Raw genomic sequence first — 26,356 nt, forward strand, 5'->3', positions numbered from 1 at the left:
GTCAGACACTAGCAGTACTATCAGTCTTAAAAACTCTGTTAACCACCAGCCTGCCATGTATTCATGCTGTTGATACCAAATTCTGACCCTACCATCCACATGTCACAGCAAAAATCAAGATTCATCAGACCAGGTGATGCTTTCCCAACCTTCAGCTAAAAATATCCAGTATTTGGTATTGGACAAAAAGTAAATACACCACTTTTATTTAAACCACAAATTAAAAATTTCTCAAATAAATACAAACAAACAGCAGACAAAAACTTTCATAATACAAAAATAATAATAATTCAAAACCCCAGATTGATTTAGTAACATACACAAATAAACCCAATGGAGCAAATTGAGATATAATGTTTATGGGCCTTTTAAGTAAGTTGGTTCAAATCATTCAGTGGACAAGGACAAGAGGTTCTGCCCCACACCAATTTTTTTTTTTTTTTTTTTTTTGACCATTTGATAAATTAAGTTTCATTTCATAAAATGTTTTGAAAAAGTTAATTAGATAGGCCTATCATGAAACATAATTCAAAAAATATATACAACAATGGATACTACTCAACTTTTAATGTATTTGTGTATCAGATTCAAATCCCTTTGCTATGAATATTCAGAAGATTTTTTTAAACTAAAATTTGTAATTTACTTGAATTATGATTTATATATAAACATCACTATACTATTAAATTGAATTGATTTTTTTTTTTTTTGCCTATTATAAGTATAAAGTGGGGTTTTACAGTGTGTATAGCATGCAAGCTAAAAATAAGGCTTTGCATTTATTTTCACATGCTTTGTGTTTTGCAAATCAGCAATGGTTGGAGCACTGAGAGAACACCAATGTCCCAAAATTGCAACATTCATGTGTCAGTTTAGTCATAAGTATTTTCTTATATCCAAATGATCCATGAAGACAAAACATTGCAACTTTTTGGGATGAACTAATATACTGTGCTAAAATCAGTTTATTATATTTATAACCTTTAACTCTTCTCTTATATCTAATAAAATCTCAAAGTAAGCAGTTTCATCAGTGAAATATTGGTCATTTTGACTCAGTAGTTTCATAGGACAGATATTAGACAGGCAGGCAGGCAGGGAAGCAGATATACAGACAGACATTAGATAAACAGATTTGCAGGCAGGCAGACATTGAAAAGCAAGAAATGAAAATAATAAAATGAAATATGACCTTTATGAAGTATTCAAAACATTTACTATGACACATTTGCTTTGAGATTTCCATCAATCATTCATAAGATGTTTCTAAAATTTGAGTAGTGTTCAGTTATAATAAATTCAGGTAACTGGACATGATTTATAGGTCTATATAAAGCCCCACAGCTGCTAAAGGGACTGGTCATAGATCTCCAGAATTATGTCAAGGCATAGATGTGAGGAAGACTACTGAAAAAGCTTTGAAGACCCCAAATAACACAGTGGCTTCCATCCTTCATAAAAAGCAGACCCTCAGAACCACCAAGACTCTTCTCCACCAAAGCAAACAACCAAACTGTGAAGAATGGCTTCAGTCAGGGAGGTGACCAAGAATGCAGAAAGATGGGAGAACTTGTCAGAAAAACATCTATCTCTACAGCATAACACTACTCAGGTCTTTATGGTAGACTAGCTACATTTATTCTAGCTCAGAAAGTAATGTCATACATTCCATATTACACATGGTTGTATGTTATAATGTATAGTCTCCTCCAAAAGTATTGGAATGGCAAGGCCAATTCCTTTGTTTTTGCTGTACTCTGAAGACATTCGGGTTTGAGATCAAAAGCTGAACATGAGAGGATAGATCAGAATATGTAATCAGATGTAAATATCAGGGGGGCATGGTAGCTTAGCACATTTGCCTCGTACCTCCGGGGTTCAGGGTTTGAATCCTGCCTCTGGCCTATGTGCGCGGAGTTTGCATGCTCTCCCTGTGCTTCATGGGTTTCCTCCCCTACTCCAAACACATGCGTTGTAGGCTGATTGGCACTTCCAAATTGTCTGTAGTGTGTGAATGTGTGTGCGATTGTGCCTTGCAATGGGTTGGCACCCTGTCCAGGGTGTCCCTCGTCTTGTGCCCCGAGTTCCCTGAGATAGACTCCAGGCTCCCCTGCGACCCTGTGTAGGATGAGTGGTATGGAAAATGGATGGATGGGTGGACGTAAATAAAAAGAAATGGAAGCTGAAATTCTGATCTACCGTAAGTATCCCTTTACTACTTGTACACACCCTGGCTTCATATGGCAATATACTATTACTTACTTACTGAAGCCACATAGTAAAAAACACAAACTCATTGGGACTTTGCTAAAAGGCAAAAAAAGGTATGTGATCTTCAGAAATCTGTTATCTTGTTTAACCAGTTATTGTATACAAAAATCTTTGTCTGCAACTTACTAGGTTACAACTCCAGTTATTCACTAAACAACCTTGACTCAGAAAAAGTGTACAATGCAATTTCAGGAAAAGGAAAAAAAAATCAAATAAATTACAATTTTAAGCTTGAAACTAACTGTATTTATATTACCAAATGGACTAATATACTGTGCTAAAATCAGTTTATTATATTTATAACCTTTAACTCTTCTCTTATATCTAATAAAATCTCAAAGTAAGCAGTTTCATCAGTGAAATATTGGTCATTTTGACTCAGTAGTTTCATAGGACAGATATTAGACAGGCAGGCAGGCAGGGAAGCAGATATACAGACAGACATTAGATAAACAGATTTGCAGGCAGGCAGACATTGAAAAGCAAGAAATGAAAATAATAAAATGAAATATGACCTTTATGAAGTATTCAAAACATTTACTATGACACATTTGCTTTGAGATTTCCATCAATCATTCATAAGATGTTTCTAAAATTTGAGTAGTGTTCAGTTATAATAAATTCAGGTAACTGGACATGATTTATAGGTCTATATAAAGCCCCACAGCTGCTAAAGGGACTGGTCATAGACCTCCAGAATTATGTCAAGGCATAGATGTGAGGAAGACTACTGAAAAAGCTTTGAAGACCCCAAATAACACAGTGGCTTCCATCCTTCATAAAAAGCAGACCCTCAGAACCACCAAGACTCTTCTCCACCAAAGCAAACAACCAAACTGTGAAGAATGGCTTCAGTCAGGGAGGTGACCAAGAATGCAGAAAGATGGGAGAACTTGTCGGAAAGACATCTATCTCTACAGCATAACACTACTCAGGTCTTTATGGTAGACTAGCTACATTTATTCTAGCTCAAAAAGTAATGTCATACATTCCATATTACACATGGTTGTATGTTATAATGTATAGTCTCCTCCAAAAGTATTGGAATGGCAAGGCCAATTCCTTTGTTTTTGCTATACTCTGAAGACATTCAGGTTTGAGATCAAAAGCTGAACATGAGAGGATAGATCAGAATATGTAATCAGATGTAAATATCAGGGGGGCACGGTAGCTTAGCACATTTGCCTCGTACCTCCGGGGTTCAGGGTTTGAATCCTGCCTCTGGCCTATGTGCGCGGAGTTTGCATGTTCTCCCTGTGCTTCATGGGTTTCCTCCCCTACTCCAAACACATGCGTTGTAGGCTGATTGGCACTTCCAAATTGTCTGTAGTGTGTGAATGTGTGTGCGATTGTGCCTTGCAATGGGTTGGCACCCTGTCCAGGGTGTCCCTCGTCTTGTGCCCCGAATTCCCTGAGATAGACTCCAGGCTCCCCTGCGACCCTGTGTAGGATGAGTGGTATGGAAAATGGATGGATGGGTGGACGTAAATAAAAAGAAATGGAAGCTGAAATTCTGATCTACCGTAAGTATCCCTTTACTACTTGTACACACCCTGGCTTTATATGGCAATATACTATTACTTACTTACTGAAGCCACATAGTAAAAAACACAAACTCATTGGGACTTTGCTAAAAGGCAAAAAAAGGTATGTGATCTTCAGAAATCTATGTTATCTTGTTTAACCAGTTATTGTATACAAAAATCTTTGTCTGCAACTTACTAGGTTACAACTCCAGTTATTCACTAAACAACCTTGACTCAGAAAAAGTGTACAATGCAATTTCAGGAAAAGGAAAAAAAATCAAATAAATTACAATTTTAAGCTTTAAACTAACTGTATTTATATTACCAAATGGAAGGTTTTTATTTTTATTGTGATAACAGCATAGATAAGATACTTTCTGGCAACTGCTTTTTTTCACTGATAATGCACTCATACTGTATATTGTATATGAAGATGGGTGTTAGAACATTCTATTCTAGGAAAAAGATTTCAATGTTTCATACTGTAATTCTTAACAAACTGTTGTACTTTTTATCCTGTATAAACTATGATGTTATATCTAATAAATCTAATATGATCTTCAGGTGATGCTGATCTGATGATGGTTCATTTGTGTCTAACTATCCTAACTCCACCACAGTCTCCTAGTGTGACATTGTGTAATAGCATCTGCTAACACTGTAATTTATACAAGTGTATCTAATAGTATTTTTAATTAATGAATGGCATGAGAACAACATATTTTACATAATTCTTTATTGAGTATGGTTTCAAAGGGTTTATAATGGACCTATAATGGATCTTGAAGTGCAAGATATTGAAGGTGTTTCCTCTTTTAGAAACGTTTCCAGTCTGCTATTGAAAAAAAAAAGGTCCTAGCAAAATAGATGAGAGGTCATCCAAATTTTACACCCTCGTAAAGGTTTGCACTGCTGTGATGTCCTTAAAAGGTATTGTCTGTAAGATTTTAATGCAAATATATGTTATTATTATCTTTCAAATAGCTGATCACATATGACTTTTAAAGAGGTGAATTCAGCCTGTTCTCACCTTGATCAGTTTCCCATCCTTAGAGATAGACGTAGTTTCATTATCGTCCCACTCGTCCACCTCTACGTGTTGGTTTCCTTCCAGATAGCTCCTGTTATCACTTATATTATAGCAGCTGTAAAGAGTTAGTCCCATAACCAGTCTCTCTTTTTTTCTGATAAAATAGCAGTGTATAACTTAAAGGTTCAAAGTAAACTCTGGCAGTTATAAAGAGCTCACAGTTGAGACTCCTTCCAAAAATGTTAAATAAACATTTCACAATATCAATGATTATATGTATATGTATATATATATATATATATATATATATATATATATATATATATATATATATATATATATATATATGTATATATATATATATATATATATATATATATATATATATATATATATATATTTTTTTTTTTTTTTTAAATTTGTTTATGTAGTACATCTATCATACAAATCCCTGTGTAAGTTGTTACTGTAGAAATGTTAACTTATTAGACCAAGCGATACATTATCATACATAATACATATATTATTATACATTATCTAGGGGGAGGAGATTTTTACAGCCTGTTAGGCAATTCTCACATATCTGATTTGCTTGCAACTAAAAAAAAAAAGAAAAAAAAAACATTTTTGTAATCACATTGGGGGTACATCTATACCGACTGATTCTCTTGGATGAATGAAGCGAAACCTTTTACAGCAATGGCGACAAAAACTAAGTACAGAGTTTATTTTACAGAATGCCAGCATTTGGTACATTGGTGCCACAGACAACAATGTGGTTTAAAAAAATACATTTGATTTTGCAAAGCATAATGAGAGTAAAAGATTCATTCAAACTTACCATCTCCATGAATGTGTTTTCTTTTGATTTGCTTTTAGAGCACAGAGGAAAAAAAAATAAAGAAAAGTCGTGACACCCCCACATCAGTGAAAACTGATGCCTACAGTGCTTGCAATACTATGACATGAAGTGTAACATTCAACAACTGTTGATAAGGACAATATCAAGCCAAGATACATAAATGACAGTTCCATATTTACTCATTTCAACTTTGACAAAAAGTTATATCTAATAAATCTAATATGATCTTCAGTTGATGCTGATCTGATGATGGTTCATTTGTGTCATCTACACGTTGCACGATTTATACTCATCCACATCAGTAGAAGTCTTTAGATTTTCAGTTATAGTGAATTATCCTAACTCCACCACAGTCTCCTAGTAAAAAAAAAACACTCAGAAAAAGTGCACAATATATATTCATAGAAAATAAAAATCACTTAATAGGTGCTCAACCACATTCTTATGGTTTAAATTATACTTACAAACCAAATGTAGTTTAATTAGAAAAATAAATCAAGTGGTCCCTTTTTAAACTAGAAAAATAATGTCATATGGTTCTCTCTAAGACATACAGAAGCCATTATTCTTTGTGCCACATGAACATCACTAAGGTGGGTAATTTATTGATTCTGTCAAAACAGAAGGATTTCCAAGAGATGATGAGTGTGCTGCTCCATCAGCCTACATCAGAGTAATATCTTCCAGTTTTTCAAAGAAAAAAGAAAATAGATAATAAATCACAATTTTAAGCTTTAAACTAACTGTATTTATATTACCAAATGGAAGGTTTTTATTTTTATCGTGATAACAAAGATACTTTCTGGCAACTGCTTTTTTTCACTGACAATGCACTCATACTGTAAATTGTACATGAAGATGGGTGAAGACTCTAGTCTTGGAAAAAGATGTCAAAGTTTCATACAATATTTCCTAAGAAAATGTGGTTTCTACTACTATACGGGTTTCTATACCTAAACCCTGTATATACTGTATGTGCAAAAACCCATCAATCCTTTCCAAGTTACCAAGGTATGGACCTCTGTGTCTTCATATATATATATATATATATATAGTTACAACCTTACTTTGTAGCACATTCTTGTTTAACTGATTCCTTTGTTGTTTGAATTCTGTAACTTAATAATTTAATTCACCTGTTGTACGTTTTATCCTGTATAAACTGTGACGTTATATGTAATAAATCTAATATGATCTTCAGGTGATGCTGAGCTGATGATGGTTCATTTGTGTCATCTACATGTTGCACGATTTATACTCATCCACATCAGTAGACGTCTTTAGATTTTCAGTTATAGTGAATTATCCTAACTCCACCACAGTCTCCTAGTGTGACATTGTGTAATAGCATCTGCTAACACTGTAATTTATACAAGTGTATCTAATAGCATTTTTAATTAATGAATGGCATGAGAAGAACATATTTTACATAATTCTTTATTGAGTATTGTTTCAAATGGTTTATAATGGATATTTGGACACATGAAGTGCAAGATATTGAAGGTGTTTCCTCTTTTAGAAACGTTTCCAGTCTGCTATTGAAAAAAAAAAAAGGTCCTAGCAAAATAGATGGGAGGTCATCCAACTTTTACACCCTCGTAAAGGTTTGCACTGCTGTGATGTCCTTAAATGTCATTGTCTGTAAGATTTAATGCAAATATATGCTATTATTATCTTTCAAATAGCTGATCACATACATCTTTAAAAAAAAGTGAATTCAGCCTGTTCTCACCTTGATCAGTTTCCCATCCTTGACCTCATAGATAGACGTAGATTCTTTATTGTCCCACTTGTCCACCTGTATGAGTTGGTTTCCTTCCAGATCTACAACAACCTAGCAAATGAGCTTGTGGTTATCTCATGCAATTTTTTAAAAATGACTCAAGTTCCAAATTTATAGGGAAATAATGGCTAAATGAGACAAGTAAGAAATAAAACATTTGGTGGTGTGCTATTATAGAAAATAATCAATGATGGGGTGCTGTGATGTGTCTCCACACAAGTTCTTGCTACCACCCTGAAGCTGATTATATTCCTATAAGCAGCACATCCTGAAGTGTTTAATTTGTCTTATACTACAATTACATTATAATTTTCAGATTATAATTTTTATTTTAGCAATGAACGACACATCATTTTATCCATTTATAGTTACATTTAATGCTGTGAATCACCCATGAAATAAGTTAGCTCCTGTTGTCACTTATGTTATAGCAGCTGTAAAGAGTTAGTCCCCTAGCCAGTCTCTCTTTTTTCTGACAAAATAGCAGTGGAAAACTTAAAGGTTTAAAGTAAACTCTGGCAGTTACAAAGAGCTCACAGTGGAGACTCCTTCCAAAAATGTTATATAAACATCTCCACACAGAAGCCTTCACTATATCATTGATTACATTTTTTTTGATTATGTGGAGCATCTGCCATACAACCCCATGTGTAAGTTGTTACTATAGAAATGTTAACTTATTAGACCAAGCACGCTTATTGCCTAGAAGTTTCTAAACATGGTCCATGACCTACTGTGCTGAATGTAGCATCTTAACAATGCAAAATGCACAAACTTTTCTATTATTCATTAATTTATCTACATTAACCAGTTTATCCTGGTCAGGGTTGTGATGGAACCTAGGTAGGCTAAAATATAACAATTTCTAAAATGGATTATAGGTTCTTACTTTGCAGTATCTGCAGTCAATTTTCTTAAGGTAGAAAGCTCTACCCAGTTTGAATGAGAGCTCTTCAGTACCAATGCTGCTCTGTATTTTAATGACCACAATGTCATCTTCTTGGGAAACTGTAACAACTGGTTTAAGTACATCTGAAACAGCAATCACTTCTTCCTCAGCACCTGTGACATTATACAATCAATGCATGAAATATTTTTGTAAAAAATAGTTTCTAAATGATATGAGTATGTGCCAACAGAGTAAAGAAAACTAATAAAAAAAGATTTACCGATTGCTCTCAGGTACTTATGGTAGTTCTCATCTTGGATAAGTTTCCAAGTACCGATGAAAGCCTCCATTTTTTATTATTAAGCTATTTTATTTTGAAGGGAACAGAAATGGTGAAGCAGACTTTACCTGTTTAATCTGTGCAGCTGTACACCATTATTTATACATTATCTAGGGGGAGGAGATTTTTACAGCCTGTTAGGCAATTCTCACATACTGTATCTGATTTGCTTGTATGATTGTGTGGTTAAGCTAAAAAAAAATACAAAACAGTTTTATAATCACAATGGGAGTACATCTATACCGATTGATTCTCTTGGATGAAAGAAGCAAAAGCTTTTACAGAAACAGCCACAAAAACTAAGTACAGAGTTTATTTTACAGAATGCCAGCATTTGGTACATTGGTGCAACAGACAACAATGTGGTTAAAATAATACATTTAATTTTGCAAAGCATAATGATATTGAAAGATTAATTCGAATGTACCATCTTCATGAATGGATTTTCTTTTGATTTGCTTTTGAGAGCACAGAGGAAAAAATAAAGTCGTCATCACCACATCAGTGAAAATTGATGCCTACAGTACTTGCAATACAATGACATGAAGTGTAACATTCAACAGCCGTTGATAAGGACAATAAAAAGCCAAGATACATAAATGACAGTTCCATATTTACTCATTTTGACTTTGACAAAAAGCACTCAGAAAAAGTGTACAATATATATTCATAGAAAATAAAAATCACATAATAGATGACCAACCACATTCTTACGGTTTAAATTATACTTACATAACCAAATGGAATGCTATTTTTGTATATAAACTAGACATTCTTTTAGTTTAGTGACAATTAAAAAAAATAAACCAAGTGGTCCTTTTTTAAACTAGGAAAATAATGTCATATGGTTCTCTCTACGACATACAGAAGCCATTATTCTTTGTGCCACATGAACATCACAAAGGTGGGTAATTTATTGACTCTGTCAAAACAGAAGGATTTCCAAGAGAAGCTGGGTGTGCTGCTCCATCAGCCTACATCAGAGTAATACCTTCCAGTGAAGCTGATCTTGCATAGCACAGACTGCAACCATAACAGTAGTTTGGTCATGGAGGCAAAAGGAGAGATTGTTTGTGGTGCTGTCTCTGTTAACTTTGCTGTTCAGTTTGGTTCAGGCTGTAATGGGTTAAGTTATGTTCCCTCTGCCTGGTCCTTTCCCCCTGCAGTGTCCTTGGCCGTGTCAGTGGAGGATGAGCCTTCTCCTCCTTGCTCAGCATCATCTGTGAAACGTATACCATGGGCAGATATGTAACACTGTAACAAAACTGTAACATGTCTTTGCACAATGATATAAGCTGGTGGTGAAAACTTTAGCAGAGGTGCAAACACCTCTAAAACACGTCGGGCCACATTACACCAATGCCGTGTTGATTATTTTCCAAGAACAGCATGCCTTGGTATGCACACACACCCTATACAATCAGACAGGCCCCAGCCTGTGGACCACCTAGAACTTAAACGGCTGAACTGCAAGTTACCAACTAGTGATCGGCGCATTGGCACCCTTCATGCAGTGGAGCCATTAGAACAGGGCGTAGTCCGAAGTTTGAAGGCCTGTCCCAACATATAGTATCAGAGGGTGATGACTGCCCATTTGATGGCTAGATACTCCTTTTCGATCATGCTCTTTATCCATGCTGTCACTCACTGCATCCCAGAACACTCATAAGCCAATTTCTGCACAGGTGTGTAATCCTTAACACTCTAACACTTTACTTGAATAAAAGCCTGCTGGCACGACTCTGTCCACTGGACTGGATCTGGCAAGTGGAAGCCCAGGTACCATACTTCTTTGGTTTTGCTGTGAGTCTCAGAGATCTCAGGACATTTCAGGCAAATTTACACACTGCATTGATTTTCTAAAGTCCACACACAACCAGACAGAGCCATCTGACTTGGGAACCAAGACCACCGGACTGGACCAGTCACTGTGGGACTCTCTGATTACACCCATACTGAGCATGGCCATGAGCTCCTCCCGAACGACCTGTTTTTTGTGCTCGGGCAAATGATAGAGGCAGCTGTGTACCACCACCCCTGGGGGTGTCTCAATGTGGTGTTCTATAAGATTAGTGCAACCAGGTAGAGGCGAGAACATAGCGAAAAACCCCACCTGCAACTTGGCAACCTCCATGGCTAGTAATGGGTTATGGTGGTGAGAGGTGATCTCCACAAGGGACCAGGGTGAATTAAGCCACCATTTTTAGATTTACCTCCAGTCCTAGCTCCTACCTATCCGGAACAACCATCTGTAAATCTGCCGTGTGACCTCGAAGGGTCCTTGCCACTTGGCAAGTAATTTGGAGCTCGATGTGGGTTATAATACAAGCACTTTATCTCCCTGGGAAATTTTCCATAGCTGAGTACCCCTGCCATACAGTTGGGACTGATGCAAATTATCCTGTGTTAGGTGACTCAATGTGTGGAGTTTTGTCCTCAGGTCCAGAACATATTGAATTTCATTGTTACTGTTAGAAGGCCCCTCCTCCCAATTTTCCCTAATGACATCTAGGACGCTGTGAGGCTTTCGCCCGTACAATAATTCAAATGGGGAAAACGCCATGGAAGCTTGTGGGACCTCTTGAACTGCAAATAACAGGGGCTCTAGCCACTTATCCCAATTCCAAATCATACATCACAAATCATAAAACCTACAAATCATATTCTTAAGCGTTTGATTAAACCGTTCGACCAGTCCATCCGTCTGAGGATGGTAAATGCTGGTGTGAATCGGTTTAATCCCCAAGATATCATAGAGAGGGAGGGAAAACACGTGTTTGGGGAACTGGCTTCAGGGGAAATGGTCCCCGTTTCCATGGTGCAGGGACAGGGGAGGGAGGGGAGAAAGAGGGGAAGTACGAGAGTGAGAGATAGAGATGGAGGGGGGACGGAGCGACTTGCCTGCCCCCAGATACACCGCTAAGTCGTCTTCTGCCAGCTGGACCACCTAGTCTAGCAATGCCAGACGGTGGCACTGGACCCTTCCGCTGTCCATACCGGTAGTCAGGTGGCAAACTGCTCCAGCATCACGAGATCGACTACTTCTTCGGTGCCTTCTTCCTCTGCCAGCATCCACCTTCGACAGGTGTCTCAGAGCTGTTGGGCAAATGTGAACATGCCGCCAAGCTCGCTGAGCATCAGCAAGTGGAAGGGTGCAGCCGACCCTTTGCAATATTGCCTGCTTCAGGTCTGGGTACTCCAGCAGGTTCTGAACCGGAAACTGTTGGGCTGCTATTGTCTGGGCTTCCCCCAATAATAGCGGCAGCAGGTGGGCCGCCTACTGAGAGTCGGGCCTGCCCCATGCTTCTGCGGCACGCTTGAAAAGTTCCACAAACTCATCCATCTTCTCCATTGTGATATGGGGCATGGCCACGGCCTGCTGGTCCTCCACCTGGACCCAGAGCAGGGCTTGGTAGCACTGTGGCCAGTGGTGAGGACTCCATGACAGCGGATCTTCCTAAGTCGTTGTCCTCAGGTTTTGGCACTGACAACTTTTTAGCTGGGGACAACTCAAAAGGGCTCTTTATTCTCTTTCACATTTACTTTTGCTTTTCAGTGAACATATTTTACTTTGTAAAGACACACACAAAAAATTTCTGCCATATTGACTGTATGGTCTGGTACCCTACATTGCAGACAGCCCCATAATAAGAGATAACAATGAAAAACAAAACCACTCTCTGCAAATTGTATCTCTAATATCTTTATCTGTCTTTATCTCTCTAACTTTCAGAAACATTAGTGTGACAACAGTAGTAAAGTACCTCCAACAGCAAGATCAGCTAATTTGTTTGGAAGGTCTGCCGCTTCGGTTCCTGCGTTGGAACCTAAAATATCTGGCATGGCGTTTCGTCGGCCAGTCCTTCCTGTGGCAGCGAAGTCAGTGACAACAGTCTCCACATCAGTCATCTCTGCTCTTGCATTTCACATTATCATCTGCAAGATATAAGACAGTATTTCGTTTATTCTTTCATGGAATGCTTTCATATATGTATATATATATATATATATATATATATATATATATATATATATATATATATATATATGACAAATAATCCTATATAGTACATAGGCAGTAATACACAGTACTGTAATTAGTCAGAGGTGCCAACATCTATAGCATTTACGATTTTTGACTCTTTGCTATGGCCATCTGGTAGACACCTGAAATTTTTGAGATTTCTCAGGTAAAGTGGCAGTCATATCTACTGTGAATAAAAATCACCTGGCAGAAAAGCCAATTAACTGAAAGTGAATTGACATGGGATGTAAAGATGAATTAGCTTCTGGTTATGGTTACTTTTGCTTTTTGTGCCCATTTTATCTAGTTGAACTTTGACCTGTGAATTCACAAGGCTCGGTCTTGTGAGCCAAATGAAAACAAGTGGGCATGGTCTGTTTGGTGGATAAAAATGGAGGATCTGCTAATTATTAAGTAGCAGACCCACTGGATATTTGCCTCACTGTTTTCTTAATGTTGCTTGGCTCACATCTGGAAAAAAAATAACTATTATACTCCAGGGTTTTTGTTTTATCTCTCTGCCTCATAGGATTTTCTTATCAATGCTCGCACATCTGATTAGTAGAGCTGTAGTCAAGACCGCCATATTTGATTCCAAGCCAAGTCTAAATCCAGGACTAGCTGAGCTCAAGTCAAGACTGAGTCTTACTGTAAGTTGTCAAGACCAGTACTACTATCTATCTATCTATCTATCTATTAATACTACTCTTTTAAAGACAAATTCTTCTCAAAAATATATATGTATTGACACCCCAAGGAATATATTAAATAAATATAAACAAATTGTCATTCTTGAAAAAAAAAACATTATTTTTCATTTGCTTTCAGTCCCCAGGAACTATTTAGCCGTGAGTTGTTTCTCTAGGGAATAAATATGAGGTTGCGCACATGTAAAATTGCATTGCCATTCATTACCATGGGAAAAGCAAAGAACTATTAACACAGAAGAGACCTTAACAAGTCAGGTAATGGATATAAAAATACAATTTTAACACAATTAGGGCCATAACAAAAAGTTCCAAATGTCTGAAAGAGTTTGGACTCATAAGCACACTGTCACCCCACACACTGGTGAAGATGATGAAGGAAGGTTTAAAAAAAAATAAAAAGATCCCAGATATCACAGTTTTATAATTGCACACTTTAGTTCATTCTTGTCTTTGTACAGATCCTAAATGAACTGTTAAACACCACTTTTATAATAACAAGCTGTTTGGAAGTGTTGCAAGAAAGAAGCTCTTCCTGAGCGAATCTCACAAAACAGTGGCAATAGCACTGTCATTAATTTAATTAGCATCATGTTGTGGTCAGATGAGACCAAAATCAAACTGTTTGCTCATGCATTATCAGCATGTTTGGCAACACACTGCACAATATGGTGGTGGGTCATTGATGCTTTGGGGCTATAAGTACCAGGATATTTCAACCCAAAACCTTGTTGCCTCTGCCAGGAGGTTCAGACCTGCCCATAGATAGAGTTTTCAGCAAGATGGTCAGCCAAATATACTTCCAAATCAACCCAGAAATGGTCAATAAAATTAGTGTTTTTCAAAGACTATCTCAGTTTCTGGATTTGCTGAAACCCTGTGGTCCATCTGCACAAATCTAAGAATATATAACAGTTTAAAATGTTCTTCATGGAGGAGTGGACCAGAATCTCCAGCCTTGTTAGTCATTACTGGAAGAGACTCAGTGCTGTTTTTCTTTCCAGGTCAGGAATCACAAAATGTTAACTGTAAACGTGCAGATAATTTTTAAACCAGTGTTTTGTAGAAAAAAAAAATCAATACTTTTAAATGAAACTCTTGTCTCTGTATGTCTCTGTATGTCTGAGCTCTCAAAATATAAATTATTGCATGTTATTATTTTTATGTATTAATTTTTGTGCATTTTCATGAAGGGTGCCAATAATTCTGGAAGGCACTGTAAGTAGAAGGTCACACTGGATAAAAATTTAAGAATTTCAGTTTAATGTAAATGAGACATTACTGCCAGTGAAACGATAGAGGTGTGAAATGTGATCCTACTAACAAAATACTAAGAATGAATGAAAACTCCCTCCATGTTGGGGAAAAAGGATGAGTGCGAGTTGTTTTCCAACAGAGTATCACTATGCTGCAAGATATAATGATTAGTAGCTTATTAAAGCAATGTTATGTGTATATAAACAGATCTATCATTTTGAATGTATTACATCTTTATATTTTAGGAAGCTGTACGAGATAGGTATACAGAAGTACATCTACTAGAATCCATTTTTTAATTAAAACATGTCTAAAGTTAGAAAGTTCTGTTAATGCATGTACAATATACAAAATAAAGCAATTAAAACAATTATTCAATTCATTTTTATCTGTATAGTGCTTTTAACAGTAGACGTTGTCACAAAGCGGATGTAGATTTAGATCCCTATTGAGCAAGCCAGAGGCAACAGTGGTGAGGAAAAAACTCCCTGAGATGACTTGAGGAAGAAACCTTACGAGGAACCAGACTCAAAATGGAACCCATCCATAATTATAAGTGATATTTTCCAGAGAATACATTTTGTGGACTGGGGTCTGAAGACTATTCATACACTCATCTTCAGTAACCCCTATATCTTGGTCAGGGTCACGGTGGATCCTGGGAACACCTGACATAAGGAGAGAATACATCCTGGATGGGATGGAAGTCTATTACAGAGCACCATGAACATACACATTCACACACCACGGTTTTGTGAACATGTGAAACTCGGCATAACTGGTAACCTGAGCTCAGGATCAAACCAAGGATCTTGAATCTGTGCCACCATGCTGAATACTAGACATTCCTTTTTTACTCAAACAGCCATTACAAGTGCGGGATAGCAAGGAGCTGTCGGTTAGCAAGGAGCTAATGGAGTCAGATGAAAGGGGCACATTATTAGTGAAGATGATTGACAGATAGATAGACAGGAAGACAGATTTGTAGATTCATTTTCAGTTTGCTGGTTTTTCGTAGTGCATTTGTGTGAGAAACCTGATGTGGCAAACGTTCCACAGTCTTCCAAATTTCCCAGAGGCACTTTTCTAATCAAATAAATTTAGATTTACATGTATTTGTTTGGCAGACAATTTATTCAAAGTGAGGCAGAATTCACTCCAGCCTCCTAGCTGTTAAATGTATCACTATTAAACATTCTGCTCCACTTCCTTTTCAAGACTGCTCCAGTCACACTTCGGCCCAAGAAGCCCAATTATATTGCTAAGTACAGACCTGTTTCCCTCCATCCATTTCATCTGGATACAAGGCAAGTGGTCTACAGACCCCAGTCACTAAGGCGCTATTCTATGAAATATTTGGAAAACTCTGTCCTCAATGTCCTTAGATTTTTGACTTGCTAGCTGCCTTTGCTACTGCGAATCATTAGATACTTGATTCTCACACTGAGAGCTAAGCATTCATCTGTTTTCACCATGTCTATATTATTATTCAATTCAATTCAATTTCTTTGTATAGTACATTTGTTAAAAGACATTGTCACAAAGCAGCTTTACAGGATGTAATGGATGTAGGCTTAGATCCCCAATAAACAAGCAATAGTAGCAAGGAAAAACTCCAGGAACAAGAAACAAAAGGGAACTCATCTTCTTCTGGATGACACCGGATAATGGGAATATAAATCATTACTCTTCCACAAAGGTACAGTACTGTGCAAAAGTCTTAGGCACCCCATTTTTTTAGTACAAACTTTATTGTATGACTTCTACATTTATCCAGTCAGCACAAAAACATTTTAGATTGTCAAACATTAGTTTTCCAGCACAAAATTAAATGTTACAGAAAAATGTTTGCATGTCAGTAAAGAAAAAAACATAATGAAGGCTGCTGGGTTTTGCTGCAAAAATAATGAAGCAAGTGCGACAGTCAAAGTCAGAAGATCTGTGGCTTGTTCTGCAAGATGCTCACAAATTTCTTCAAACCAGTATCAACAAATACAACCATTTCTAACTAGTGAACCTGCGCAAATGCTCATACAGGCTCTAATTATCCCCAGACATCTCTATTTGTCTCTCTATTTGCAACTCTCTATTTGTCTTCCTTTGTCTGTTTATCTGTTCAATGACAAGATTTAGAGTGTTGCGGCTTGCCTGGTTCATGACCTTCAAACATTTTCTCTTGTGTTTTCTCCAGTGAGATCATTTAATCATCTTTCTTTTAAAGAAAAAAAAATCTCTTTTGCAGTAAAATTCTAAACTCTTGTCCTTGCATTCCAGACTTAAAAACTCTGCACCACATTATCTACATACCACCTGTACACCAACTCAGTTTTTTTATTTATTCTTTTCAAGAGCATGGAGGAGATACCGGGAGATGGGCCGTTACATGAGGAGAGCTGGACAGGGCCGTAGAAGGGCAACAACCCAGCAGCAGGACTGGTATCTGCTCCTTTGTGCAAACAGGAACAGGAGGAGCACTGCCAGAACCCTACAAAATGACCTCCAGCAGGCTACTGGTGTGCATGTTTCTGGCCAAACTGTCAGAAACAGACTCCATGAGGGTGGCATGAGGGCCCAATGTCCTGGGACCTGTGCTCACAGCCCAGCACCGTGCAGCTAGATTGGCATTTGCCAGAGAACACCAGAATTGGCAGGTCCGCCATTTGTACCCCGTTCTCTTCACGGATGAGAGCAGGTTCACACTGAGCATATGTGACAGACGTGAAAGAGTCTGGAAATGCCGTGGGAAATGTTATGCTGACTGCAGCATCATCCAGCATGACCGGTTTGGCGGTGGGTCAGTGATGGTCTGGGGAGGAATATCCTTGGAGGTTCGCACAGACCTCCACGTGCTAACAAACAGTACCCTTACTGCTGTTAGGTACCAGGATGAAATCCTCAGAGCCATTGTCAGACCTCATGCTGGTGCAGTGGGCCCTGGGGTCCTCCTAGTGCATGACAATGCCCGGCCTCATGTGGCCAGTGTGTGTAGGCAGTTTCTGGATGACGAAGGCATTGATGCCATTGACTGGCCCTCACGTTCCCCAGACCTGAATCCAATTGAGGACCTATGGGACGTTATGTATTAAGCCACCAAGTAGTACCACTGACTGTCCAGGAGCTCACTGATGCCCTGATCCAGGTCTGGCAGGAGATCCACCAGGACACCCTCTGCCATCTCATCAGGAGCATGCCCAGACATTGTCAGGAGTGCATACAGGCACGTGGGGGCCATACACCCCACTGACTTACATTATGATTTGCCATGATAAAATTCATGCAAGTTGGATCAGCCTGTAATTTCAATTTTTTACTTTGATTTTCGGTGTGATTTTGAATCCAGCCCTCAGTGTGCTGATGACTTTGGCTTCCACTGATCATTGTGACATTATTTTGTTCTCAACAAATTACACAATGTATATAAGTAAAGATTTTCAACTTGAATATTTTGTTCATCAAGATCCAATGTGTGACTTTCGTGTGAATTTTTTTGAGCAGTATACTTCAGGGCACTTGATATCTGCTTCTGCTCATGAGGCAAGATTTTACGTTCTGAATGGCCTTGTGTCTCCTTTCCTACTGAAACAGTTCATATAATGTACAGGAGTATAGCACTTCTTTGTATTTCTCTGCACTGGCCTTTATTGGTAACACATTTATGTACTGTATTTAGGTGCTTCTTTAGGTGTTGAGGCTATGCTTTTCATTTGTACAAACCAGCATTAAAATTGAATCTTTCATGTTATGAATCCAGGTTTTCCAAGTATTTTGCATCTCAATGCCTTTAGTGTTATTGTAAATTGCACAGGAAGAGTTGTGTATATGTATCAGATGGTATTAATCACATAATATACCATATGTGGTTACATAAATATTCTTTTCATTGAAATAATCAAGTTTGGTTAAATTCTAAGTTTGATTTTAAAGCAAATGCATAACTTTATCTAAAATAAGTACCCTTCAAAAGGGCTGATTCTAGTTATATTCATGTTGCCGTGAATTAAGTGATCACGTCTGAGGCTATGATTTGACTGACAAATAATTTCTTTGGGAAACAATTATTTTTTATGGAAAATATTAGTGTATTTGGTCTACAACCCATTAAACATTTTTTAAGGGCTTTTTGTTTTAAGTCTTCACTTCCAGGGTCTCATTTATCAAAGCGTGAATAGAATAAGTTCTAAATTTTTGTGCAAGAACCACCAGTACACACAAGAAAATTGGTATTTATCGCATGTGCATACACACAGCTGTACGTAATGGCTGCTGAGAAATCCCAAACATTTGAAATTGATGTGCTCATGCATAGCCACAGTCATCTGCATAAAGAAAAGCTGCAAATTGCCATGTATATTAGACATGTTCCCTTTAGAAGCCAAGCAATCAGCTCATGGCACTGCTTGTTACGGATGACATTGAGCATGCCAAACAGTAAGAAGATGAACTTCACAGACAATGAAGCAGAGATACTGTTGCACGAAGTAGAACAAAATAGAAATTGTTTATTTGGCTGTTTTACTAGTAGTTTGTCTAATAAAAAAATAAATGTGATTTTAAAATTTTTTATGAGTACACGTGCATTTTATTGCCTCAATTACATTTAGAAACTCTGCAATGGTGTGAAAATTCTTCATTTTTGCAGTCTTTTCTGCTGCTGGTTTTGGAAATGCAATGTATTGAAGGTAAGGTAAGACATGTCATTATTTAACTCGTATTTGATTCAGAAATGCCAGACCTCCAATTTCTCTTTGAAACCTGCCCATAGCTAAAACCTGTAGAATACAGCTAAAATAAAACTGCACTGGGCAAACACTACTGCACTTTTTTACCACTAGGTGTTTGCAAAAATATATGCACATCCTCATGCACAAGTAAAACTCGGCACATCACATTTTGTGCATAACAACATGCGCATGCACAGTTTACACACAAAACTATCCGTATGGCAGTTTATAACTGAGACCCCAGTTAAGGAAAGTTTATTCAGTCAGTTTCAGATTGGGTAACCAATTTGGCCAGTCATAAAAATTGGCCTTGAAACATGTGATAGCAGTATTGGGTTCTGCAGCAAGATGTATCACCATGTACTTGGTATTAAGATGTGGTTTGATCTAAGAAATTGAAATGCATCTGGACCCTTCAGAATCCATTTGTACTTACTTTTGGGTCAAACACTAATACGGTATTTTGTTCTCTTCCAAGTTATTGCTAAGCTCACCTAATGTTTTGCCACATATACTGACTGTCTCTCTGACAAGTGTGGTTATTTCTCTTATGCATAAACTGATCATGTAGCAAACACAGAAAGTAAGAAACTATCATTTTCCAAAAAGTTTCATCAAGGTTAACCCAAACTCAACATATTCCTTTAATTTCTATCATAGTTTGCTTTTAATTTTAGTGTGCTAGAGTACAGAGCCAATATCACAAAACAGCTTGAGGCACTGCAGTTTTAAAATAATTAGTCAGGAAATCTAATACAGATCAAGATAAACAAAAAACTTGTATATAAAAATAGTTGTATACTGTATATTCTCTGAAATTTGTATATATTGTTTTGCAGTATATTCTGCTTTGGTCATTTGATTGGTATCTAAGTAAGAATGTGTGCTATCTGCCTCAGCTACTGTAAATCTTAAATCAATTTACTGTATCTGACTTCAGGTAGCAAACCAAATTAAATTCAATACTTTTTTGTTGTACAATGTACAAAAGATGTCAAAGAGATGGCTTTTACTGCATCACTGCACCCACCCAAGATTTCCAAAGAGCAGAATAACAACAGTATACATTTACAAAAAGCACAATATGTACAAAATATATTTATAATATTTTTATATTATTTTTTAAAAATATTTTTATAGTTATTTGAATACAGAAGCTCATCTCACCTGCCCCTGAGACACAGTCTGGTAAAGTCTATAATAATAATAACAATAATAATAATAATAATAGTAGTAGTAGTAATGATAATAGTAGTCGTATTAGTAGTGGTAGTAGTTGTGGCAGTAATAGTATGTAGTGTGTTATTATTCTGAAGCTTAGAGAATTTGGAACAGGAATCGGTCTTCCATACTGTCATGAAAGCCCTGGGGTCGGAACAATTCAGGCATCAATCTGAGATGGGACAGACCATTGTAACAGCAGAAAACAAATATGCCTATGTAACCGTTTTTCTGCTGTAATACAGTAATCTCCACTAAAAAGCCACTAGATTATAATACATACTTACAAAACATCTCTCTGTCTACAACAGGACTCGTGTGTGCATGGCATTAGTATTAATATCTGTATTAGCTGGGAGTGAAAACTTGTTAATCATTCAACAGATGGTTCTTCATCCCAAGCATATAATCACCTCCTGGAAGGAGAAAAATCTAGAATTTAATCAAGGCTCATCAGTTAAGCAGAGCTATATTGAGAGAGCCAGAGCTATTTCTGGAAGACCTCCACTAAATGCATGAGTTAATGGCGCCAGCATTACACCACTCAGGTTTAACTCTGCGCCCCTGCAGGGATCATATGGCATTAAAATCAACGTGCACCCTAATTTAGAATGACTTAACAAAGTCTATTGGTATGTCCCTAAGCTCTGAAACACTATCATGTAACAAAGCTCCTGAAACTAATCAATCCTGACATATCTCAGCTTGTGCTCCTGTACACTAAAGAAGAGCTCTTTAAAGGCTCAGCGTAGGCTTTACTGGGAGCTACGCACTCTTCATTGTTTTTCAGGGAGAATCATCCTGCCTGCCTCATCTTCATTCATTACCTGCAGGTCCAGCAATTTCTCTCTCTTTCTCTTTCTCTTTCTCCCTGTGTGTGTGTGTGTGTGTGTGAGTGTGTCTGTAACCAGAGCACATGTCAAAAACAGCACTGCTGACACAGGAAACCTGCACTCATATTTTGTCAGGCATCATTTAATAAGTTTACTAAAAAACCTCAGACACATGAATGTTGAAAAAGCTGATTTAGGTGTATAAAGTGCATTTATCTGTACTGTTACAGAACCTGACAACCTTTACGCGGGACCATAGAAGCTCCGCGTAAGTAGACAACATGTAGATAGATTGTGGATAAAATGTGACTTGACTATCTATTACTATTATTCAAAAAGAATAGATAGATCAAAAGAATCACAATAGCCTAACTGCACTTAATGCTGATTTAGAAAGCAATATTTATGCTAATTTTCCTAATGAGGCACCACTTCAAGACCATGAGTGCTCACTGAATGTATATTAAAAGGATATTTTGATATGAAACAAAGTAGCAAAGAGAACAATCTATCATTATTAAGATGAAAATTAGGCCCTTATGCTTTTTTTAGCATTTGTGTAGACTGGGAAGGATAAAAAAGGCAGTGCTCAGTGAATCATCTCCACTCTGAGGACCAAGTAGGAGATCTTGGTCATCTCTTTCAGCCAATAGATACCAAAAAAAAAAAAAAATCTAGAAGCCCCCAATCATTCAAATCTAATCTTGTACATTGTATGTCTCTTTCCCGCTTTGCTGCCCTTAAAGTTACAGAGGAAAACCTTGGGTCTTAATAGCTCTCACTATTACATGAAAAAGCTGCTCATGAAAAAGTAGCCATCAAAATAGTACCTTAAGTGGTGCCTATTTTTTCCTTTCTTTTCATTTTGGTTTGTATGCCAAGTTCAAAAGGAAGGTTTAAGCCATGATGCTGTGTAAATGTCACCCTAACACTGAGAACCTGAGCTGTTCAAATCACTAGTCCCATGAGTGCGGACCATGAGGCACACAGAGATAGATCAGTGGAGGGAGCTTGCATACATTGCAGACATCGCTTCTTGTCTTAAATTCAAATTCAAATTTTATTGGTCACACACACAACCATACACAGTACAACGTGTAGTGAAAAGCTTTTTTACAGCTGTCCATGACATAAAATAGAATTTACAGTATTTGTCTGTTTGTAACAGGTTTTTTAGTGTGATTAATGTTGCCGAAAGTCATTAATAAAAGCAGTCTTTTGAAAGGTCGAGCATTACAAAGATAATCTGCAAAGCATATCTAATCTGTCTATATCTGATATTTATAAATCTCACCTGGTCCCTAATTCCTGAAGCAAAATCGGTCAAGAATGGCAAGAGATTTGCGGTCATTTCATGTAGACTATTCCTATGTGTATTTAGCTGATTTTGTACTTGTTTCTTTTGCAATTTAGTCCATTAGTCTCCTAATTTTATTTATTGCCATTTCCTAATCCTGTACTAGCATACAACAGCTACCATTCAGTGAAAATTCAAACACACAATAGTCAGACCAGAATTTTTTTTTTTTTTTTTTTTAAATGCTGCTCATGCAATTTCAAAAGGCAACTAAACACAAAGAACCACAGTTTAATATCTAGTGTAAAGAACTAGACAAATCTTTAAACATTGCTCTAATTAACTTGACATAATTCTAAATCAGCCATTTTCAACCACAAGGTGTCAGGGTAACAAAGATGATCCAGAATAAGCAACTCAAGTTTGCTGGAATTCCAAACCAGTACTTCATTATTATTATTATTATTTTCTAATTGGTAGTGTAATTTGAATATTTATTACTATTTGTGCTTGGATGTTCAATTTAATCGGGCCACGGTGCAGTTAATGGCCCAAAATGCATTTGTATCCAACATTTGATATTAAAGGTGTTTTAAAAATGCACATTCTTTCCTTTGCGTACACAGAAAAGCTATAATCAGAAAGATTTTCTGAATTTATAATTATGCCACATTACCATATGAAATGTAATTAACGTTTGCAGCCCAGATTCACCTGAGCAGAAGTGAGCTTGGATATTGCTAATAAGCAGTTGGTTTAGCTCCAGCTCCAGAACTTTGTTGAAGAGGATGATAATTGTAGCTCCTGTCATACTTCGACATATGATGATTTCAGTGTCCAGAGTTAATCCATCTGCAATGCAATGCAAATCTGTCTTCATGTGTTCTATACTGTAATTAACATACAGAAATAGAGACAACTGGTGCATTTATGCATCTGCTAGATGGGATGAGTCGAAGCTGTGAACCATGGGGTGTATTCAGGGATCTTAAGGCTAAATGTATCTCCTAACTGACCAATTTAGAGGAAACTCTTAATCCCAATATTAAGACTTCAAATTTTTTCTGTAATTCACAAAACATATTAGCACCAAAAGCATACTGTATACTAAACCAGCGAAAACCTATAGGTACTCCATAGTCCATACCTAGGGGTAGTCCATAGAAGAAGACGAAATCCTTTATTTGTCACGTATACATTATAGTACAGTGAAATAAGATTTAAAGTTGGAGTCATTTTAGCGTGTTCAAAATTTTGTTTGCCTATTGGAAGCTGGTGCACTATGTGCACATAAGTGGAAGTGCTGACGGCCAATCAGCGTACAACCTTGTGAGCAGGATACATAGACACTCTTTGGATTGCAGGTGGAGCTTTGTCTACAAAAACAAAGTAGAAAATTGGGTCAGATAATGCACCACACTCCTGTGGTAATAACTGGTGGAAGCACCTTTTGTTTGAATTACGGCCACCATAATTTGCAGCGTGTTTGAGGTCATTGTCATATTAAATTTTTCTCCATGCATCTTCTCTTCCATCCCAGTGCCCATATGAAAAGTAGCGTGTCTAGGGAAATGAAGAGACTAAAACAGAAAGATAGCACGAATAGTTTTTAATCTTCTTGTTTTGGGTGATGTGGCTTTTTTTAGAAGCTGTCAAGCAGGCCAGATTTGTGGAGAACTTAAGAATGTTGTTGCAATTGTATTCTTTGCATTTGTAGTCTTTGCCATTTAGACCTACAGCTTCTTTAAAGTTGCAATCAGCCATTTTGTCAGTCATTCTCATCAGACTACTTCTTGCTTGGTTTTTAGGGATGATCATGTCTAGAACATGAATGGTTAATATAACCAATTTCCAAAATCTGAAAAATAATGATATTTATATTTCATGGTGTACACATTTATAGGAATGTGTAGGGTTTCTCAGTGATGTGGCCTTTTCTTAATTGTCATTCATTCCTTTATAATCTCAATTTCCTCCTCGTCAAACAATACCCTCACTTGATGACTGATGGCGGACAGTTGGGAACAGGAAGTCCACCAGTAATTCAATATAAGCATACCTAACATCTACTTTTGTCAAAGATAAAACACATTTGGTTGTGATGCATACCTAGACCGTAATCCCACCCCCTCCATGATTTACAGTGGCCTGAGTGCTTAAGCTCTTCTTCTAGCATTCTCCTCACATAGACTCGACCATGAATTCTATGGTGAAGAAAGTTGGATTCATCACTAATCCAGGCAAAAAAGTTTTCTGGCAAAATATTTTCTAGCTTGTTTGTTTGCTGCTTAAGCTTTGGTTTCCCTCTTGACTTGCGATCATCCTGTCCTCTCTCAATTTTCTGACCAAAAAAGACTGTTCTGTCTTGTAGTGGTCTTTCTTTTCCCTCCAGGAATATCTTTGTTCTTCACTGACTCACTCTCTGTTTGTTTCTTCAGCATGCCACTCACAGTCCTCTGACTAAAACCATCACAATTCAATACAAGCAATTTCTCATTGTGAATCTCCTTCCTCTGCCAACACAACAATTTACAAAGTAATTTTATCATGATTTTCTAGACTTATTCTTGGTTTTCCATTTTGTCACTTCTGCTCAGCACCAAATCAATGTTAAAACTGTTTCTTAACACCTAACAACTGTACTTTCAGACCTCATGTTGTACTCTGCAATGAGCAAACCATCACTCAGTGATCATGGCACCATGAAATCATTTCATGGCTATTAAGCATAGAGTGTATCCTACCAATGCAACCTATAAAAAGACCCTGGCAACCCCAATAATAACAACTACCTGACAACCAAACAACACTCTTCAAACAAACATAAACCAGTCTCTATTGCTGTGATTTTTCTCCTTTACGGCTGCACATTACCAGATGACACAGATCCATTTTTCTGCCTGAATGTGACACAGATCTGAATTTTTCAGGACTGTGTGGACACGAAAATCTGATCTGTTCAAATCAAACCTGAACCACTTTCATATGTGGTCCTAAATCAGATACATATCTGGTCGTCAGCATCCAACATCAGAAGTGTGGCAAAACAACAATGTATGACAACAACAGTGGTGATTTTAGTGGAGATTGTTGATTTACTTGATATTTGAGGAATTGATACGAGCAAAACTGAAAAACTGGAATCTATTCAAATCGAGTAAAGTTCAAAACAGTTGCCTAAGAAATCAATGTGTACAATATGTGCACAGCGGTTCAAGGGACCCAAGCATTCAATTTAAAAGCAGATATGGGTTACTTTTAGTTAGGTTCAACTGTATTGTTATTGTGCAGAGTACAAGTATAGAGCCAATGAAATACAGTTTTTTGCACATCCCAGCTTGCTAGGAAGCTGGAGTAAGAGCACAGGGTCAGCCATGATACAGTAACCCTAGAGCAGATGTGGTTAAGGGCCTTGCTCGAATGTCCAACAGCAGCAGCAGCAGCAGCATTTAACCATTCAGCCACCACTGCCGCCAGTAGACCCATACTGCAGGACCTTAATGTGCAAGCTGCGGTGCAAGTGTTCAAAAGCTCAGACAGATACAGGGAGGCAGATTATGTAGTGATATAAATTTAAGAAGGAATTGTGTACCTG

The 26,356-nt window shown here is 37.3% G+C and overlaps 1 protein-coding gene across 2 annotated transcripts in view; it reads right to left on the bottom strand.

Moving 5' to 3' along the window:
- Positions 1–6,782: 6,782 nt before the first annotated feature.
- Positions 6,783–26,356, bottom strand: part of LOC113531926 (fatty acid-binding protein, brain) — a 33,373-nt gene continuing 13,799 nt past the window's right edge. The window contains exons 2-6 of one of the 2 annotated variants that reach the window (XR_008305295.1): positions 12,466–12,637; positions 8,642–9,921; positions 8,362–8,534; positions 7,422–7,523; positions 6,793–7,328 (exon numbers count right to left, since the gene is read on the bottom strand). Coding sequence is in view for 1 of the 2 variants with exons in the window: in XM_034313824.2 (XP_034169715.1) it covers positions 7,278–7,328; positions 7,422–7,523; positions 8,362–8,534; positions 8,642–8,711 (396 nt within the window). In the remaining variant the exon portion in view is untranslated. Of the gene's footprint in view, positions 7,329–7,421; positions 7,524–8,361; positions 8,535–8,641; positions 9,922–12,465; positions 12,638–26,356 lie in introns of those variants that run through there. The other variant, XM_034313824.2, reaches the window with a different exon arrangement.

Source organism: Pangasianodon hypophthalmus, chromosome 19, assembly GCF_027358585.1.
Source record: "Pangasianodon hypophthalmus isolate fPanHyp1 chromosome 19, fPanHyp1.pri, whole genome shotgun sequence".
Taxonomy (NCBI): Eukaryota; Metazoa; Chordata; class Actinopteri; order Siluriformes; family Pangasiidae; genus Pangasianodon; species Pangasianodon hypophthalmus.